Source organism: Rhyacophila brunnea, unplaced genomic scaffold, assembly GCF_057557595.1.
Source record: "Rhyacophila brunnea isolate RB1 unplaced genomic scaffold, BYU_Rbru_1.0 scaffold_2, whole genome shotgun sequence".
Classification (NCBI taxonomy): domain Eukaryota; kingdom Metazoa; phylum Arthropoda; class Insecta; order Trichoptera; family Rhyacophilidae; genus Rhyacophila; species Rhyacophila brunnea.
Window position 1 is genome coordinate 39039768 of NW_028232859.1, and position 22181 is coordinate 39061948.

Here is a 22181-nt window from a genome sequence, read left to right on the forward strand (position 1 = left end):
AAATCTTTTTGCAATATGAAAAAAATGTGTAGGCTGGTACGACTTATTTATTAAATATTATTTGCGGGGTGCCAAAACTGAATGTGACGCTACTGGAAGTATCTTCGAACCGGTCCCTGATTTATCACTTCTAGAAATCATGATATGAGATGGCGAGCTTCGCGGACAAATAATAATAAGTACGTATTTTTTGATACGGAGACATTGCTAGTAGTCCGACCCATACAAAAAAAAATCCAAGCTTCAAAGTTACACTATCTATGATACGAATCGTTACGGTTTTAAACTGTAAAAAGCTTCTGAACTGTCAATCAGAATAATAATGTTATAATAGTTTCTAATAACCTGCAAATACCTATTTAGAAAGTTTTTTTTCATTCGTAATAGGTACTAGGTACTTAGGTAGTATTTATATTACATACTTTACATTTAACTACTATGCCCAGGTGTAAATATACGAAGTTTGAATGTTTGAAGTCTTTCACTAATATGATCATAATTTTCCATACCTGGTCAATACAGATAATAGTGGTGAAGGGTGACTTTTGGAAAGAGATAGGCTGTGGAGATCTGATAAAAAGAGCACACTTGTCAGGTATACTTACGAGAATAGTACGATATTTACTACTAATGAATAGGTACACACTAGTAAATGACAACGACACACTAATTCAATGAAACTTCAAAAACTCATTGACGACATAAAAATGAGCGATGTGTTTAAATTACGTATTTTTCAAAACATGTATACCAATAAAAAATCATTAGATAAAGTTTATTTTTATTTATAAAAACAATCTATACTTACTTATTTATTAATATTCGATTAAGCGCCGTTGAAATTATTTTTTAAATTATCTAATTATTAATGATTTTGGACAAAGTGCGCAGTCGTGACAACATTATTATGCGCAAATGTTTTAGGCTCTGCGATAGGAGCTTACCTTATTTCGTACAAATCAGCAGATTTGCTGAGGTTACGAGACGTAAAATCCATACGAAAAAAATTCAGAATTATTTCACACATAATCGGAGATTTATTTACGTCGAGACGTCGCGGCGTTTATTATTTATTTACGGCGCGCTGTGGTATATTTTTAATACCTTTGCAGTTGTTTTGTAAACTGTGTAATACTGTAATACATTCCTACATCTCTCTCGTTGGCAAAATATTTTTTTTTTTATAAAACATAAAATAATTAAGTGATTAAGTATATAAATATGTCAATATGCAATTAAAAAATATTTTTCTTAAGAAGGTAGGCTTTAAATAATCGCCTAGTAGGGAGTCTTCGTCACTGACAGATAATATATTAAAATAATTTTAATTACGTTATATTTTTATACAATACAAACTAAGTACCTACTCACACTTTTGTTTCCAGTATTATTTTTAATGTTCTCTATATAACAATTATTGAGCTTCCTGCAACTGTTTTAATGAATAAATCTGCTTATTTTCTGTACTATAATACTAGAATACATTATACATTTATCTCGTAAACATTCGTATACTTACAATAAGTTATAGTTCAATTAAATAATAAAAATATTCTCTGGAATAATTTCTCAGCGAAAATCTCAAATGTGCTTGTAAAGATGGGACTGTTGATGCAGTAACCCAGGGTGTGTGTGATGATGTTCAGATAAGGCAAGACGTGCTGAGGAATCGCCGCTTATTATTGTGCCCGAGAACTCTGAGATATTTGTTTATTGCTTCAGCTTCATATATGTATAGTGTTAAATAATAAATAGTTTGACTTAATATTTTTCAAAAATATAACAGAGTGAGCTTAATAAATACTTATATAAATTAAACTATTTTTAATTTGAGTGACTAATACATAATATCACTTTTTAGAATGTAGCATTTTATAAGTACCTATTGTCTGTTTATACATAATTGATTGCGATGTAAATATGTTTCTATTTTGTGCAAATATGTGAAAAAATAATTTTTTTTGACATCCTAAACAATAAATTTGTATTCTTGATTTCTCCTTGATTCAAAATTACTAAATAAGTTCAATAATATTAACGGAATTTGAAATATTACTATAGTGAATATTTTTATAATATTTTGGCATAATTAATGATTGCATAATAAATCACAGGACCAGGATTGCAATGGTTGTGGGTTCAAGTCGTATCTGGATCAACTTTTTTTAAATACATATATTTCTGATGTTTAGGTATATTAATAATAAATTTTATTTGGGACTGGTAATTTTTATTACATAATATTAACTAGATAAGCTAATTATTTTAATATTTACAAGTCATACCTAATATTAAGGATTAGTAATTTTTACGAAAACACTTGAACGACGAAAAGTGAGCGAAACCGCCAAATCGATTCGCAAATGGCAAAAGCATTAAAGCTGAATTAATACAGCGGCGATTTTTTTTGACGCAGATATTGCAATCGATTAGTCAAAATATTTAATATGTGTCTCGAAACAGTTAAAGTCAGTCGTACATTTCCAATACAAAAATCTTAAAAATATGCGTTTTTCACAGAATTGAATATAAAATCATGATTTTCGCCTTCAATATTATTTATTTTTAGTTACAGTATGTGATTCGAGGAAAGAGATAGATTCATATTTTTTATAGATAGGTCTGTAGTTGGAATTTTTGGTTTTTATTTTATATTGTATCCTGGGGGGCTCAAAATGCCAGTACCTTGGACCTCCTTATAAACCTGCCACTGACCGAATGGGATTTTCATCGATTAGTACCATGAAATCATGCACCGTACGATATTATCAGATGAGTTTAGCTGTGATGTTAGCTACTTTTACTACGAGTGCTTACTATACCAGGGGCCTCTGAATCCAAGAGCCACTGATACAATTTCAACATGATACTTATAATATATTTTCTAACTTTTTAACAAAACGTTTGATTGTGACTTTATATTTTAGATACCTACTTGTATTCGGTCGAACCAAAGGATTTCCAACGCCCTTGTCTGACTTGAAATCTTTCGCACGAAGTGTATCAAAGCTTACGATTTCACCAAGTTCTTTCGTGACGTGTCACCATGGCCGTAATTTACTACACTTACGCCATTCGACGATGTCACTTGCCATAATCCCTTACCCGATGGTGTCGCCGATAAAACATATCACATTAACACGGAGATATATGAAAAACAAAAAAATGGACTATATTATATGACGATGTCCACACCAATGCAACAAACTTGTCACGTAATATGCTTTGTTTTCGTGTTTAGAATAATTTTCAGGTGTGAATTATTTTTTTTCTTCATATTTTAAATGAATTTATTGTTTTAGACACGTTTTTTGGATGAAAAAAGGTGTGATGATTATATCTCTGTGTTATTTATTTCTGTTCTAGTGTGAAACAAAAGTTAATATACTTTACTTGTGAGCATTGTAGCTATATATTGTGATGGGCTTATGGTGCCTTGCGAGGAATGGTAGGAAACAATCTCGAATCGAGGGGGTAGATAATTGACAACCTGCACTTTATATTCAAATAAACACATTTATTTTGTTACCTACTAATTAATTACACATTTGACAAAGCACATTTATATGATAGCTATGAAAATGTTTTTTTTTTACTTATTGAGAGTGATTATCTCTCCCCGAAAAAAATCAAGATGAGGGAATTAACATTTTGAAAGAAATACCAGTTAACTGAGCCTTTTCTATATTTTATTGAAATACTATCTGTATACCGCGTGTCTCCTTTGATATCCATCCTACAGCCCATAAATTGCTTTTTCTTAAATTCTATAAGTACTAAGTTTGTATGCAAATATATGGATTAGATCGTTTTTCTCACTTTAATATGCTCAGACTCCGTGCTTCATCTGTAAGTATACAAAGAAATCTTCATCATTTTTGACATATACTAATTATAAATATAACACAATATACGAGGGTGGGTCAATAAGTCCTTAGAAAAGCCGACAGGTGGCGCGACTAGTACTGTAAGCGGTTTGTTTTCATGCAGCGGCACTACCGATTCAGTATGCTGCGAAGTTTCAATCAGATTAGTCGGGTTGTTGTTTTTTATTTTCGTACATTTAAAAAAAAATTTGCTTGTTTACAAAAATGGAGAAAATTGAGTTTAGAGCTGTTATTAAACATTTTAATATAAAAGGGTTAACAGTAAAGGAAATAAAAAATGAGTTGGATTTAGTTCACGGCATATCTGCTCCTTCACTTGCAACTATTTATAACTGGTTAAATGAATTTAAACGTGGTCGTACATCAACAAAGGATGAACCACGCTCAGGACGTCCTGTAGAGGTGACTACACCAGAAATGATCAATAAAATCCACGATATGGTGTTAAGTGACCGAAGATTAAAGTTGAGTGAGATAATTGAGGTTACAGGGATCTCAAAAGGTAGCGTCATTTCTATTTTACATGACAAATTGGGCATGAAAAATATTTCTGCAAGATGGGTGCCGCGTTTGCTCACAGTCGACAATAAACGCAATAGGGTGGTGGCCTCTAAAGCCCTGTTGTCGCTCATGCAACGCAATCCGGATGAATTTTTTCGTCGCTTTGTGACTGTAGATGAAACATGGATACACCACTATACTCCCGAGACGAAAGAACAGTCAAAGCAGTGGATTGCGAAGGCAAACCATGTCCAAAGAAGGCGAAAACCGTAAAATCAGCTGGTAAGGTTATGGCTACTGTATTTTGGGATGCACGTGAAATTATTTTCGTTGACTATTTGGAAAAAGGAAAAAAAATAACAGGGGATTATTATGCATCTTTATTGGACCGGCTAAAAAACAAAATTGAAGAAAAACGGCCTCATTTAAACAGGAAAAAAATCCTCTTTCATCAGGACAATGCCCGTGTTCACACATGTTTACGATCAATGGCTAAAATTGAAGAATTGAAGTTCGAATTGGTCGACCACCCACCGTATTCGCCAGATTTAGCCCCCAGTGACTTTTTCCTTTTCCCAAACTTAAAAAAATGGCTAAGTGGACAACGTTTTTTTTTCAAATGAAGAAGTCATCGATCGGACAAATGCTTATTTTGAGGACCTTCCGAAAACTTATTTTTCTGACGGTTTAAAAAATATTGAGAAACGTCTAACCAAGTGTATTGAGCTCCAAGGAGATTATGTTGAGAAATAAAAAAAAAATACAAAAATAAAAACTGTTTTAATGCTTTTTTCTAAGGAATTATTGACCCACCCTCGTATTATCGAAACAAAAAAATCTTCAAAATCAAAATCGTCAAATTTTTGTAATTTAGAATTATTATGAAATACATTCTTTATATATATATGTATATATTTATAAACTACAGTCATTGGCAAGACAATTTAGTTTGCTAATCACCACGGTGATATATGATTCTTTCTTATAACCTAGTTATAAATAAGCTACTGTTTTCACTATTCACACGTTTATATGAAGTGTAGCTAAGGTAAAGTTTCATTATTTTGGACAATGGTCGAATCACTAATAAGTAAAGGCATGGTTGGCAATTTTAGTTTTAATTTTGAGAAATTGTTTCATTTTGGAAAAAGACAAAAGAATAGCCGATGTCCGTAATGGAATCAGAATGATGCTGTCGATTGTAATAATGTTGCCTAATAAGTGGCCACTTGGATATTATGAGCTTTTCATATATGTGTACGTAGATATTTCCAACACACTTACTGTGATTGTATTTTACTTACCGTGTGAACAAAACGGTAACCGGACAAAACAGAACAGCCAGGGGAAAAATGAAACATTAATTTTTATGGAATCTATTTAGTTTAGGTTAGGTTAGGTCATTATTTTGTTGTAGGTACCTAGTCACCCAATCATTTTAAACATATTATATTGATTAAGATGAGATATCCTAAGCTTGCCGGCAACACCGAGTTCAGTCCCGTTTATTTGAGGATTTCTAGCGATTAGGAATGCAGAAATTAGGTATATAATTTGATTTATTATGGCGTATTGAAAATCTGTGCTATTAAAAATCTATCAACATAATAGAGATAGGACAATTTCAATATTAAATTTATATTTTTCCTGAAAGGTCATAGTTATATTGATCGTTGTTCTGTTTTGTCACTGTTCTGTTTTGTCATGTTCTGTTTTGTTATTTTCTGTTTTGTCATATTCTGTTTTATCATGTTTTGTTTTGTCATGTCGAGAAGTGTAAGAGTTGTCTATTAATTAATATATTTCGTGATAGGTACTGATACCTATACATATTGACTGTTTAATTAATATCAATACTTTTTCTTTTATTTCAGACTCATTCAGATCAGATGCCGTTCCGTTGCGAGTTTTGTTCGCGATTATTCAAGCACAAGAGGTCTCGCGACAGACATGTCAAACTTCACACGGGTGACAGGAAGTATCGATGTGCTCACTGCGAAGCGGCCTTCTCAAGGAGGTAAGATTATTCCAAATAAAATCTCTTATAATTTTTAGATACTTAGGTAAACGTTTAGAATTTTAGACTTCCGGTTACTTCTCAATGGACGCCAGAGAGCTATGATTTTTAATTTCATTTCAAGGGAGTGGAAAAAATTATACACGGTCGGGGGCTGAATATTAGAAATCTTTACTTTTCGCTATACATATCTGAATCTCCCTAAACATTGTTCTGGAATACATATGTATATTAAAAACAAGCCTAAAATATTTCTGAATGTGATCCATTTTTCTACATTATATTATCATAATCCTTTCATTAAAATTAAAACCAATTTATTTACGTTATATGATAGGCTTTTAGCTGAATTTGCATAGGTATGCTGTATGAATAAATTTGACAGTTCACAAGTCAATCGATAGCGTTTACCTATTACTTGGCTTATTGGTAGCTATTATACGGTGAGAAAATTAGGTCGAGTGGTTTTCGGCCAATGAGATTTTATATCGCTACAATGCAACACTGAGAATAGTTTCCATACGATTTTTGTTATTCATGTTGAAATTCCATGTTTACTAACATTGTAGTTTTATTATTTTATTTAGTAATAATTGATAATTTAACTCCGAGATTTATCTAAGAGGTGAGGTCCGATTGAGTCCAATCAGTCAAAGTGTCCTTTGATATGAATGACACATGCATAGGCTTCCTTGTATCGTCATCATTCATTTTAGTCCTGCCAAGTTCACCAGATCCCGGAAAAATTTCTTATTGTCAAAAAATTTTACAGGGGGACGATTTTATTGGTTGATGGTAATTATTTTAGCACACATTATAGAAATTTTCGTAATGTACCTATACCGCTTACCAATCACTTGGAGCAATCCTTTTTTCTAAAGTAGGTGCGGGTTGAGCTAGCTTGTATTGAAATTAACACCGTTACACGATATTAGCTTAATTAACAGGTAATTCGTTAGTCGTAAAGTTATTGTTACATGATAACATTCTGTATTTAATAATTTATAAATCTAGATATATAAGTGCCTATACGTTTATACATACTTATTACTTAAACACTTCACAATATTATAAAAGTTCTTTCCGCTAAAACTAAAGCTGTAGCTTGACCATTCGTTTAAGTCTCCCAGAAAATTCGCAGGATTCGCTATTTTACCAGTTGCTGCAAAGCCTTGACGTTTTTATTTTAAAATATCTATCTAACAAAACGACTAAATTACCTCGTTTATCAAAAGCTTACTATAGTATCTAGTAGAATTTATTGTATTATAACATATTTTACAAAAATAGAATCGATACTAAAATACTAAAATTATTCACGTCTACACAGAACAGATTAATATGATAGAAATGTGAAATCCATTTACCATGAAAAAGGCTTTGAAGTTGGATTTGGTTTATTACTTTATGATAAGTGTTCTCAAATACGTGACAAACTGTAATGTATGTTTATGATACAGACTGACAATTATTGAAAAAAAAATATTATTTATCAAGTGTTGAAGTTTATCCCATATTTATCCACACTCGAGAATTAAATCTTCATACAGCCTTATCCAGAAGGAAACCCAATTCCCTGATTATTGTCTTTCGTGTATATTACTAAATTTACTCGTTTTTTTTTCATACATAGCTTACAATACTTACATATCTTTTGTTATTAAACATTATACAAAAAATGTTCTATTTTGTATGATTAATTATTTTGTATTAAGTAGATCCATCAGGATATTACAAACTATTAGCAATACGATAGAATGCATTTATCTTAATTTCTCAAATATGAATATTACCCAATGTATACATAATTTGAAAATATTTCATGCATATACACACTAGAAAAAATCATTTAATAGAAAAAAAATACGACACCCGACGGGACTTGAACTTGTATCTGCTGGACTCACGCCAGTTGTAGAATGTTACATTTTCAAATTTTGTGTGTTTTACGCTGAATAAAAAAATAGTTTATTACCAAATATGTTCAAATCTTTAGATATGTCTTACATACTTACAACTTCGAGTAGGTACCTACCTAATAAATTCTTGGTGCATTGAAATTTACTTTTACCTGTGGAAATGTTTGAAAAACCGTTGATTACGCACCTAACTGAACTACGTATACTAGAAATAAAACAATATCAATTCAAAAGCAAAATACATAATTTTAGATTAAAAAAAATATGTCGTAAAGGACCGCCCCGGTACGATGAAATTACTAACGAAATATTGAAAAATTATTCAGTACAGACGTATAGAAGGCCTTCATTCAGTGATAGGTAATTATACAGAGCCATATACATATTATGAATATGTGTTACGGATGACGTTAGACCATTATATTTGACTAAAATGCGTCACAAATTGAATATCTCGAAGCTTTTGTGAGCGATATGTTAAGCAAAATCCGTGATGTCGCCCGCGCCCAGGCTTTGACAAAGCCGCGTGAATCATCACCCCGCGATGAAAGGGTGATTGATTAACTCTGAACAGCGCAGTGGCTCATGCATATTTTTTTCGTGAAGGGGGTGGAAATAAAGTGTGTCTAAGAAGAGTACTCGCAAACAGTGCATGAATAAACTTACAAATTAATGATACATAATAAAATGCTTAGAATTACTTGCATCACTGTGTAATAATAAGTATGTAGAATAATTGATGGCTTAGGTACTAACATGCTAAATCAATAAGTTACATAGCAGTATATGGAATTAAATTAAAATAACCGGGAAACTGTGGATTTGCTATATTCAAAACTATAAAGTATAGTTGAAATTTTTGAAAATTAGTTAGTTGGAATAAAATATACCAACTAAAATAGAAATGAAAACAAAGTTGGCAAAAAATTAATATTATCTATACTTTTGTTTCTATCCTAAAGTAAGCCTTCCCTTGCAATGTTAGTCATGGTCACTCTTTAGCGGACCCATATAAACAAACTAGAATATTAAAAAAATGGCTATTGTGGAATAACTTAACCTTGAAACTGCGTAGATTGCGATTTCTTCTAGTGCGCACGAATGTAGGTAGGGTAAATTTAAAAATGGTTACCATTATCACTTCCAATTGCTCTTGAATAATGCATATTGCACTGTTTTGTTTCGTTCGGCGTCGCTCTAACTAGGTACGTCATATTTTCTGTCAAAACTATCGAACTTCACGATATGTGGTATGTTTACAGTAGTACGTGGTTTCTCGTGGTTTAAAAAATTACTGTTGTAAAAATATCTGTATTTATTTCTTACTGTGGTTGTCACTCATTTGATACTATATATATATAAGTGCTTTGTGAGAAAAGCAGGATAATAAATAATATATAAAATATTAAACCACTCAAACAAAAAAGTCTATATAGCTTTTTTTATATACTTAGAGTGTATATTATTTCTTCCGCGGCACGTCACTGTGACGGTGGGATACAAGACATCATGCCGACCTCGAGTGACAAATTACCCGTCCGCAGTTTCTGTGGCGCGTCCTCTCGCGCTCGCCTCTCCAAGAACTTGAGGAGTATCAGCACAATGAGGTCGCAGGCGGCCGCTGATTTGTCAACGTCACTCCGCAGCCTTCTTTTTGGACCGCGATGACCTTTTTTGGGAAGATGTCACACAATCTTTTGAAGGTGACGAGCGCTCAGTTTTAGCGACTAATTTTGACAACTGAATTATTCGAAAATGGAACCTTTTTTAGCTGTCATTGTCGTTCATACAAATTTAGTATATTACAAAAAACATATTAAATTATGAAGGTAACTACTTCAATTATTCGTTTTGGTAGATGTCTCTATTAAATGCCTAACTCCCTCTGTATTTATAATTTAAGGGGCATATTTATATTGAATCGACATTAATATATCATACATAACTTTGTTAAGTTCCCGGCTCGGAACACATAGCGAGCACTTACTAACTTGATTTCCATCGGCCCAGCATCGAATACGTCATATCTTATAGATATTAACCGCTGCAGCGTGTAGATCGATTTTGTAGCATCACTACAAAATGCATAAAGGTCAGTTATATTGACGAGATTCATAACACTGTGGGCACAAGGGTGAGCAGAGCACTCACGGACAGTATTTGTGATAACTGATAATACCTAATTAAAAAAAATGATTTGACTTTGTGGTCATCGATAAATGACGTTACAAATATTGGGTCTTTCAGACCTCTTCTTTGATAATTACAATTTGTAACACAATATTTTACCCCCCCCTGTCTTTATAATTTTATGACATATTTTAAAATTTCTTTTTTAATAATGTTCCCATAGAATATTTTATTCATGGAGTAAAAATTTCTAGTCACATTTTCTATCACCCCCATACACCCTTCGTTACAATTTATCAGACTTCCTCTCCCCATTATGGTTTGACGATATAATATTATATGGACTAATTCCTATGAGAATATCGAGTAACGATAAGTATTTAGGGTTTTCTTAAATTTGTACTAGAGCAATCCGTCGGCGATCAACCGTTTTACGTTTTTTGATAAGAGATGTTCGTAAATGTTGTTCGCATCGACCAATAAATCAATGTTGTACCTCTTCGTGGGGCGCACACAGATCCTCTGATCCCCGGGGTGAGATAGGATTCGGATTGCGGGGGTACCTCGAGGTATGCGCGCCTTTAATGGATTACAGACATATTAAACTTTCAATCAAATTCAATAACGGTAATAATCGAGCGGCTGCGGGTTTTGATTTCTTGAATATTTCATATTGACGTTTTGATCGCTTTTTTGTTTAATGTTTGAGTTTGTGTGTAGAATTAGAGAGGTCACTGGAATCCAGTTTAGTTTGATGTTGAAGTCATACAAGATACAAAAATGCAAACGCTGTAGTAACTAGTTATATGCCTTTTTGTATGAAAAGAACTTTTCATAAAACTGTTTTAAAATCGTACTTTTTCACGATGAAATTTCGACAATAAAATTTAATTAGTCGTACCTAACAAAGGCATATTACGTTGAACCGAGTTGAATATTGTAAGTTCAGGTGACAGGTCCTATATTATAATATAACTACATAAAAATCGAAATAATTATGTTTCTAAAGTTGTTCAAAATGATGTAGCTCCACAAGAAATACTACTTAAATAGTGTGTATCGTTTATCGAGTAAAAAATAGTTTAATTAAAAAAAATAATAAAAGGTTTAATTATATCTTATTCCAGCAGTTACATAACTATTATATTTGCAGATAAGTATTTTTATGTTGACATTAGAGTCATTTATCATTTAAAGAAAATAATACGGTTTAAGAATATAGATAGCATTCTAACAAAAATTGGTTGCTAATAATACCTCATATAATTTTAGTATCATTTTGTATCGATCAGGTGATTGAAAAGCATGTTTCTCGGACTACGATATATATATATTATGTGAATTCAGGTGCCATTCGTTACAAAATATTTGCCTATTTTTCTTTAATAAGTATGTACGTTTCCCATGTTGTTTCAAATGATTTTAATTAAAATAAAAGACAATAAATCTTCTTCTTCCACGGCGCTACATTCCGGGGTGGGATTTGGCCTCCTCCACAACCGCTCTCTACTCACTCCGGTCTCTCGCCACACTTCTCCAGCTACAGGGTCTTCCTATATGAAGCCAGTCCACTTCTACGGCGTCAGCCCATCTCCTTCTTGGACGGCCTCTGGGTCTCTTCCGTTGGGGTAGCCACTTCGTCATGATCCTTGGCGCTCTAACTTCAGGCATTCTCTTCACATGTCCCGCCCATCGTAGTCTTTGGGACTTACAGTATTTTATGATTGTTTGCTGTTCAATCAGCTCTTCCAACTCGTGGTTCATTTTTGTTCTGTAGTTCCCATTTTCCAACGTGGGTCCAAAGATTTTGCGGAGTATTTTGCGCTCGAAGACAGCTAATTTGTTTTCCTCGTTTTGAGTTAAGCACAATAAATATTAGGTATTAAATTTACACAATTGCTTGAATAATGATCAGGACTGGTTTCATCCGATTAGAACAAACATTCTCAAGAACCGTTTAGAAAGATTTTTAAAACTAGACATAGTCCGAGGGGCGCCAAGTGTAAAGTCGCATTTAGACCCACTCCAGCAAAATTCACTTGACGTCAACGCTTTTTGTTGAGCGAGCATAAGAATTTTGCTTTAATGGGGGAAGAACAAACATTCGCTCGCTGGATCTAACTGCGGCTTAAGAAAGAAGAGCAATATTTTTTGATGTGGATTAAACATAATTCACGATACAACCGTAATAATAATAATATAATACCTGCATAATTCCTGCGCAAGAAACTAAATCATATCTGCGCATGTTCAATGTATAATTGCTCCACTATTATCATTATCGTAACACTATAGAAAATAAATAACCGTGAGTTAAGGGTTACCTACATTATATATTATCATAAAGTTCTGGAGTGACGAATCTAGTAATTAACTATTTGCATAGAAAGCCATTACATGCGATTTCCATGTCTAACAGCAAGTGACGATAAATATATAATCGTCGTTTTACTTCCGGTGCCAAGCGCCAGTATGGCCTTGTCGGAAATGGCTCACTGGCAGACCATTCAGAAACAAAGTTAATGTTAACAAACAAAAACACCATGTTATTCGTAGTATTGAACATATTTTGTAAAACCACTTAAAATATAAAATTAATATTTGCTCAAGTCGCCGTTAGAGACCGGATCCCACCTTATCCCCAAATGATGTCAATTTAATGAATGTAAATGCTTATTAATTGAGTTAGCATTTACTTGGTAGAATTCCATTTTACAAGAAATGAAAATATAATTAATATTAAATTCTACAGGTTTGAAACCTTTGAAAACCTTTGAAAACCTGTAGAATTTAATATTATACAAATTGCTTAATTTTGATTCTCTCTGATTTTGGAAATACGCTCAATCAATAAAATCATCGTTGAAAATCATTGATTATTGGGTACAGGTCGGTTATGTGGAAAACAGCGGCAAACACATTTTGAAAATAGCCGATATACTGGATTATTTGTTAGGTTAACCTAACCAAACCTAACCTAACCTAAACTAACTCAAACTAACAAATAATCCAGTATATCGGGTATTTTCAAAATATGTTTGCCGCTGTATAAACAATAACCGACTTGTACCGATTATTGTTTAAATATGGTTTATTTGAAACAGACAACTTGATTAAAAAAAAACACTGAATTAACTGTAAGATACATTTATATTATGTTTTATTTTTATTTTTTTATCCGCGAATTAGTTATTATAATTATTTAAAACGAATTGAATACTCCTGAGTGTTGCAACGATCGAATTGAGTTGTCGCGCGTCTTTCGCCCACACAAAGGACAGACAAAAGCGTCCAAGATGTGGTCGTCCTGATGCTGCGCTGACTAATTGAATTGACCGCTTCTTTTGTGGCCGAGGATCGGTGGGATCCGAGCGACTCCACTCGACTGACGATTGTTGTTATTTTGTCGGCGGGAAGTGGACTCTCTTCAGGTACGACGCACAGGCGATGATAATGAATTAATCATATTTGTCTCTCTGTCGATGTAGCGCTTATATCTCCGTACGCGCTCGCTTTGTCAAACAGCCGGCGTTTTATGGAACCGTCAAGCTCAGGGCTGACAGTTATACACTTTAGAAATATCTACATTAGGGCGGTTCAAAATAATTATTATGAATGAAGTCCAATTTTTGGTTAGTTAAAACGTCAGTTAAAACTTTATATACGATTTCAAAGTTAAGTGATTAAAAAAAATACATTCAAGATTCAACTTTATTTATTTACATGAATAATGTCCAAATTCACTTTTGCTTTAACAATTTATTCAAGTTGATTTTTAAATTACCAAAATATGTATAAAGCAATTGCTCTTTTATGACATTTGAGTGAGAATTTCAGCATTCTCCATAATTTTGGTCACACATCAGGTTTGCTATCAATACATGACAACTGATTTTATTGATGATTTGTAGATACAATATGCACTTAAAGTGTCCGTTTGATGTTCTGTAAACAAGTATCTTCGTTATACGAAAGCGAAATTTGATACCTAACACAAATCTGGAGGCTTAGATAAAGTTAAGAAAGAATCATAATGGATGTATCAAAATTTATTAGTGATCGTGTATTTTCAACGGTTTAAGTACTTACCGTTATTAAAAAGTAATAAAAGGTATGAATTAATATTAAATATGTGGGTATCTCAGTATTTTTTTCATTGATATTCAATTTAATTATTCAACAGCGTCATAATTCCGAAACTTATTTTTTATGTTTTAATTTAAGAAGCTACATAATATCTAGATTTCAATAATTTTATCAACAGATAACTGGACATCCTTAGAGTATCTTTAACCGTCTCCCTGTCGGAATTTCGGTTGTTTTCAAAGGAGTATGATGGATGAAAAGTGTCTCCTCACTTGAGGACCATGCTACCTACGTTCAACTATTAGTTATGTCGAGGAATCGTTTTGTTGAACGCGACGCGCTTTATCTTTTTTCTTTTTTAAAATTCTGAATCGGAAATGTGTTCGTATTGTGATACAGTAATCCTTCTTTTGATCTTTGACTTTATTTAAAGCTCCGCGGGCCTTGAGGATTGTTTTTTCTTCCATTAATTGATGGTTATTTTGAATGTGCGAAAGATCATTTTCTTAGGAATTAATGATGCCATCGTAATTATAGCTAAACGGAAATGATGTTCATAGCAAAAAATATTTCCAATGACAATAATAATAGTTAGGTACCTAATATTCTGGTAGATTAGGTATACCTATTTACCTAACAACTCGATAAAGCAATCAACATACTTCTTATGCAAAATCCTTAAGTTATCTGCATGTTATTTAAAAAATGTGTAGTTAGGTCGTCGTGAATTTAGCCATCATGCGCGGGACAATCTATTTTTGCTTTAAAAGCGGGATTCCCGCAAAAATCGGGGCATTTGGCAACGCTGTTGTTTATGTACGCATTCTTTTAAGTTAATTATGTTCGTTTACCTCCGTTAAAAATGTGGATTTTTGTGGGTAATTGCTTAGAGATATTATTACTAGTATAGATGAGTTATTAATTTTTCCTTTGATTAATTTGGTTTTATTTTTTTATAAAACAAAACAACGATTCAAGTTCGAAGTCAAGTACGTCCCTAGTTAAAAACTATTACAAATGACGTGTTGTGTTTTCATTTATCCATTTTTATTTCAAACATTAAACTAATATAATATGTTTCTCTTCCACAGCGATCACTTAAAGATCCACATGAAAACGCACGACAACCAGAAACCCTTCCAGTGCACGGTCTGCAACCGAGGATACAATACTGCAGCGGCGTTGACCTCTCACATGCAGAACCACAAGCGAGGCGCCGACGGCACTTCTGCAGTGGGCGCCGGATCAGGGGCTGGTGGAGGTGTCAGGGTTTCACCGTCTCCAAGATCGACGCCAGCTTTTCGGTGCCTGCAGTGTGGAGACCGGTTTCGGAGGCCAGACTTACTACAGGTAATATAGTTATTTTACACCTTCATAACACGATAACTGAATTGTACAACTACAAAATGATATTGTATATTTTTAATTACTTTTGAATAACTTTGGAAGATACGGTTTTTAATAGTAATTGCTCCAAAATTACACTGTTTAGCAGTTAAGCATATCGACTGCTTAATTTGCAAACCAGCTAACTGCTCTTTTGACCAATAATAAGATTTTGATGGCATTTTGTTATAAAGCATGTTTTCTATGCTCACACAAAATTTCAAACAAAAATGCGTTATCGTTCTTCACACAAAACAGCCAACTGCAGGTGCCAAATTTCCAATATCGTAAATGGAACAACTCCCCTCTATATATAAATTTTCTTTATATATAAAAGGGAAGCTAAAATATAACAATAGTTCATATTGCAGCTTGTTTTTTTGGAATTGTTAAATTCCGCTCGACAGTTAAATTATTAAGTTTTTTTTTGTATTTCCTAAACAATTTGCCTAATTGAAGTTAGCTGGTCAAGCAGTCGATATTACGTTACGTAAGTATATAAATTGACTTATTCACATGGTATTTTATTAATTTCGTGGGTAGGTACTTATTTACACAATTGATTAGCTACAATAATCATTTTTTTAAATGAAGATGTGAAAAATAACTTCTTACAATTTTGTCTTCATTCATTTTGTCAATTTAAATTGTAGAATTTAAAAGTCAACATATTTTTTATTCATTAATTGAACTGACGGGAATTTTGAAACAAGGATTTGACGATAATTGAGTTATTTATGATATTGGCAGATAAATAACTCTAATATTGTAAAATCAAGATATATGTAGTTATAAAATCGGTTTTATGCATAAATTTTTTATTAACAATATACCACTTTTAATCGACTGTCAGTCATTAGAAAAAATATTATTTTCAGGACTTACCAAGTAGGTACGTAGACGACACGAGAATATGCAGAGATAGGTTTTTATTTACTAGCCTTTTATTATTTTATTTATTATTTTGGTTATTAGCCAGTTCTTGCACTGTATCAAAGACACGTTAAAAATTGTGATTTTGTCAGCTGCGAAATGTAAACCCTCAAACAGGGAAAGACGGAAACTCTACCAATAGAACTAACATACTCCACCAAGTAATAATATATTTAAAAATAATATTTTTCTATTCCAGAGCCACATGGCGTTATCGCACGCAACCGAAACATCAGCGAACGGAAGCCCGCGCTCCGCAACCGGAGTGCCAACTCCACCGTCACCAAGATCCCGTCCACCACCGCCGTTATCGCTCACTCCGAAACTCACCTGCATGTACTGCACCAGAGATACCTTCACAGCAATGGACCAACTCCAAGCCCACGTCAGAACAATGCATGCCGCTATCTCTCAGCCACCGGCTCAAAACGGGCTAACCCCAGCTCATTCTCCTGCCCTTGCATACCCTTGCGAAATGTGCACAATGCGCTTCCCTACATCGTCCGTCCTTCAACAACACATCACGTCTTCCCATTCTAAATACAGTCCAGGGAATTCCCCGATAGCCTGCGCGGCATGCAATCTACCTTTCGCGAGCCCGTCAGAGCTGGCTGAACATTTTATGATAGTGCACGGGAGCCCGGCACCCCCGGAACAAATTCGTCCAACAGACTTGAGTAAGAAAAGCAATGACCGTCCGCCAAAACGGCCCCGTGTTGATGATTCGCTAGGAGCTGGGACGTTGCTTTGTAACCAGTGCGGAGCTGCGTTGCCTGATTTCGAATCGTTCCGTGCGCATCTTCGCGCGCATCTTGACGGGAATAGCGCCGCAGGAGTGACTCCACTGTCGTGTCTGCAATGTGGGGCGAGATTTAACGATGCGGTTGCCCTTGAACGCCACGCAGCTTCACATTTGCTTGCTCTTGGAGCGGAATTTGCCTGCCCTAGCTGTGCAAGAGCCTTCTCCAAGCCGGACGAGCTGCAGAAGCATCTCATGGACCTACACGCTCATCATCTGTATCGCTGTGCTATTTGCAGAGAGGTATTTGACTCTAAGGTTGCAATACAGGTGAGACAATATGGGTTTTTAAACAACCGCTCTAATTATTAGAACTGTAAGTTTACTAGTTATATAAATACAAGTTTCCCCAGAGAAATGGGTGAAATTAATACTTAACAAGTAACACATAAGTATGCAAAAAAATGTTTATAGGCGTTTTCACATCACGATATATTCAAGTAAGTGTGAAAACGATTCAGCTGTGTAACTGTTTTGTATGAAAAGTTACAACCATTATTTATTTATAATGTTGGACTAACTCCTGTCCCATTAGTGACGTGCAGTCCATAGATGCTGTGGATACAGCGCATGCCTTAATTATTTCAGGCTATTCATATGAATGATAGCATAACAACTAAATAATTTTATTGACATAGGTATAATACTAGCTGTTCGGTAGATACTGATCCTTATTAGAGGAAATGTGGTACAGTGCGGGACTTTGATAGTATCGTTTTCGTGGTTTGTAAACAGTTTCATATTATTAGATATATTAAAACTATCGACCAAGGTATATGATGGAATTTGAATTTAAATCCTAATGAATTTAATTGTTGTACTATTCCATTTGATTCTCAAGTGGAATAGTACAAAACTTAAATCCATTAGAATTTTAGTTTAATATTACGTTATGTTTAAAACAAAAACATCAACGTATATTTTAATTAGGAACATTGGCCAGCAGCATTGTTTTGAAAATCCATCATCGAGTATTCAGTAAAAATAACTTATTTAAAAATTGGAATATCCAGCGTGAGAAAAGGGTACATCTAGAAATGCCCCTTTTACTATATTACGATCTCTAAATACACCGCATGCCTTTGGTGCCTACTTAATTAAAGTCCCAGTTACCGTATAACTAACGAAACTTTGTGGCATCCTTTGGAGCTAAGGCTGAATAATCTGTAGAATTTGTAGGAAAGATGTATTACATATACATCTTTCCTACAAATTCTACAGATGAAAATATATTAACACTATACAAAAATAGTGTCAGTATTGTCAGTGGTTATAGGACTTCTTTTCTCGATACAAGGATTATACTTACATTTAATTTAATTAATAATAACATTAAATATGTAATAAAATATATTCGGTAAACTTTCTATTGTAATTTGAAATACACTAATAATTTGGGAAAGATTGAAACATTATGGGCGAAAGTAAGTAATTGTTATCAAATTAAAATCATTTTAAGATGGTAAGCAAATGGTATGAATTTTATACAACTATCAGTTTTCTCTTCTTGGTCGTACACTCATGGTTGAGTTACGTGACCACTTTTAAATTTTGTCATCCTTTGAGCAACCGAGACTTTCCATCCTTCTCGATCTTCCGCTTCTCGCAAGGCAGAATGAATGGACAGCTCTTTCACTAGGTCGCTCCAGCGCGCAGATGCTCTTCCTCTGCTTCGCCTTCCCTGGAGGCCACCCGAAACCACCAGTCTCTTCAGGTTGTCCGGTCCGCGCCGGACAATATGTCCAAAAAACTGCAGAATTCGTCTCAGACATATTGTTTTTTTTTTTTTTTGTGATTTTACCGAGGCTTTGACTGCGACTCGCTGTCATATCGCCTCTTCTCTTCTAGAAGGGGATCCGTCGATCAGGTCCTCACTCCTATTCTGTTAAATAACTTTACAATTTTGCCTAGCTCTTCCGTCAATTGCCTTCCGTTACTATGCCTTCAGGGTCCATGACTTGACTCCGTAAAAAAATTTGAGAACACTTATGTTTGCACAAGCATTATTTTTGTGGCAATCGAAATTCCCCGATCCTTCAATATAGTGGTAAGACTAGTGGTATAATAAATTAACACAACAGTTAATCATTAAGTTGATCGAGCACATCTTAAAAAGATATAATTTTCTGGAAGCCTCAATATCTCCGAGAAATGAATTTGCAAGTAGGTGGATCCCTCTCTTCGTTTCTTTCTCCATTCATTTCGAAGGTATGAAAACCTGTTGCGGTGCAGGTAAATAAATTTGTTTACTTTTTGTCGGTAAATATTCCACGTTCACTTCTTAATTGCTGCACCCGCCTTCTCTGATAAACGCTTTTTAATTACAACAGCACCTATCGAGATGCAATCTATCAACTCTCAGATAAAGTAACAGCTTATTCTGAACTCGCAACAGACTGTATGCTTTGAATGGTAAATGTGTATTGTAGCGTATTCAATGTTGGCTATCAAGATAATTATTATAATATTAAGATAATAAGATCAGTATGCACTTTTTTTTTATAGAATTATTAATAACCATGTCCTTGCGTTTTCGTACAAGGTGGTTGTTAGTAATTTTGAACAATCACATTCACCCAGGCTTTTAGAAAAACACATAAATGTTTTTGTCATGACCGGGAATCGAACCCAGAGCTCTCGGGTGGAAGGCCAGCGCCTTACCCACTGCACCACGAAAGCCGCCTCAGTATGCACTTGGAGACTATTGCTATTGATCACGCTGAATTATACGAAATACGAAATTGATTAAAAAAAAGGGGTTGTGTATCTTTTAAATCAACAAATCCATATAGCATAAATCCAAAATCAAGTCGTATGTACCTTTAAAAATAAAATAAATCCATATACCTATATATTGCGTTAGAATTGGTATATTTCAAGTATGAAAAATTAATCAGTGACTCGTAAATCTTACATTTTATAATACATATTTCCATAAATAATGTTTGAATAAATGGCATATCTAAATGGCTGACCAATAAAGGTCTGTTTTTTGCATATAACGAAAGCTACATAGATAAAACAGTACCAGGGCTTGAAGTGGTTCAAAGTGGACCTTAACAAAGCTCTAATTCATGAAACCCTCAACACTCGTAGAAAAATTATAAATTACGTTCTGGAACCTACGTGAATTATTAAGAAAATGTATTTTTTTTACATTGAGTATTAACACAATGCTTACGTTGGATTAAATTTACATAAACAGTCAGATGATTGGACCAAAGATGTTGAAGAATACCCTTTTCTATAAAGATGGATGTTAGATATATAAGGAGTTTGAAAGATCATTGTTCAGAAACATCTAGCTTACGAACAACTGAAGCGCCTAGTTTCAAAAGCCCCTAAAACGATTTTAGCTTTTAATTAATTTTGTAATTAACGTGTTAATTTACATTTGAAAAGTAATTAGCAAAAACAAAATTTTGTGCGGCCCGTAAGCTATGGGTTAAGTATCAAGTTAATATAACTACCTATATAAATCGAACATATTTTAATATTTTCGGATAATTATTATCGAGCACTCCGGTTCATAAAATATTCCATTTCGAGCGCTGCACTGGTATGTATAAGCAGAAAGTGGGTATTATAATATAGTGACTAATATAATATTAAATCACGCAAATACTCGTATAGAAACATGTGCAGTTGTTATTTTTAACTTGATAAATAAACCGAAAGCTATATTCATTAATAAACTGGACGTTAAAATGCAAAAAGGGTGATTATGCTAAAAATCCATCAAGCTCTTTACTCAATATAATCATTCACACCTATCTTACGTTGATACATTGACCACATAAATAACTTCTGACTGACTAATTAAATTAAATTAAAATATAATATTTTAGGGTGGGGGCAATACCTGAAACATTATAATTAATCAACGCTCTGCGACTTTTTATTTAGTTCCTACTGCGCAATCATCACTAATTGAATGCAATAATAATATTGTATTGTCTTTATTTTTATTATAGGTGCACTTCGCCGTGAAACATAGCCACGAGTGTAAAGTATACCGCTGCACGGCGTGCCCGCCTACATCTCCCGCCTTTCGCACCGAGTCTGAGTTCGCCCTGCACGTGCGCGCCCAGCACGCCCAGCGCGCGAACGTGCACGCTCAGCCGGCAATACCTCCTCCGCTCAGGTGCCTCTTCTGCAGGGCGGCGTGCGCGTCAGACCTCGAGATGCAGTTCCACCTTGCTGCGCACGCTGATCAATTCAGATGCCCCATATGCCGGGAGGGATTCCATGTAGAGTTTTTGCTGGACAGACACATGCAGACGCATCATTCTGGAGCTCAGGTGAGGGTTATTCATATTCTTCTCCTTCGTATTCATACAGCGATCGTCATCGATCATTGTTGCCACTTAATGTAGCTGGTATGAATAACTGGACTGTGATGCAACTAAGCCGTGCCCACTCAGTCAAAAAATCGTGCAACTATGGACAATTTTCTGTATTTTTTTATATAAAACATCAGTATAATACGTACAACTTATTGTTTTTCTTGATTTTACTCAAAA

At 34.1% G+C, this 22181-nt stretch overlaps 1 protein-coding gene across 1 annotated transcript in view; it reads left to right on the forward strand.

Moving 5' to 3' along the window:
* Positions 1 to 22181, forward strand: part of L (zinc finger protein Lobe) — an 82098-nt gene that overhangs the window by 57476 nt on the left and 2441 nt on the right. Inside the window, exons 3-6 of the mRNA XM_085947304.1 lie at positions 6263 to 6405; positions 15632 to 15890; positions 17059 to 17928; positions 21633 to 22004. Of these exons, the coding sequence (XP_085803430.1) occupies positions 6263 to 6405; positions 15632 to 15890; positions 17059 to 17928; positions 21633 to 22004 (1644 nt within the window). The remainder of the gene's footprint in view (positions 1 to 6262; positions 6406 to 15631; positions 15891 to 17058; positions 17929 to 21632; positions 22005 to 22181) is intronic.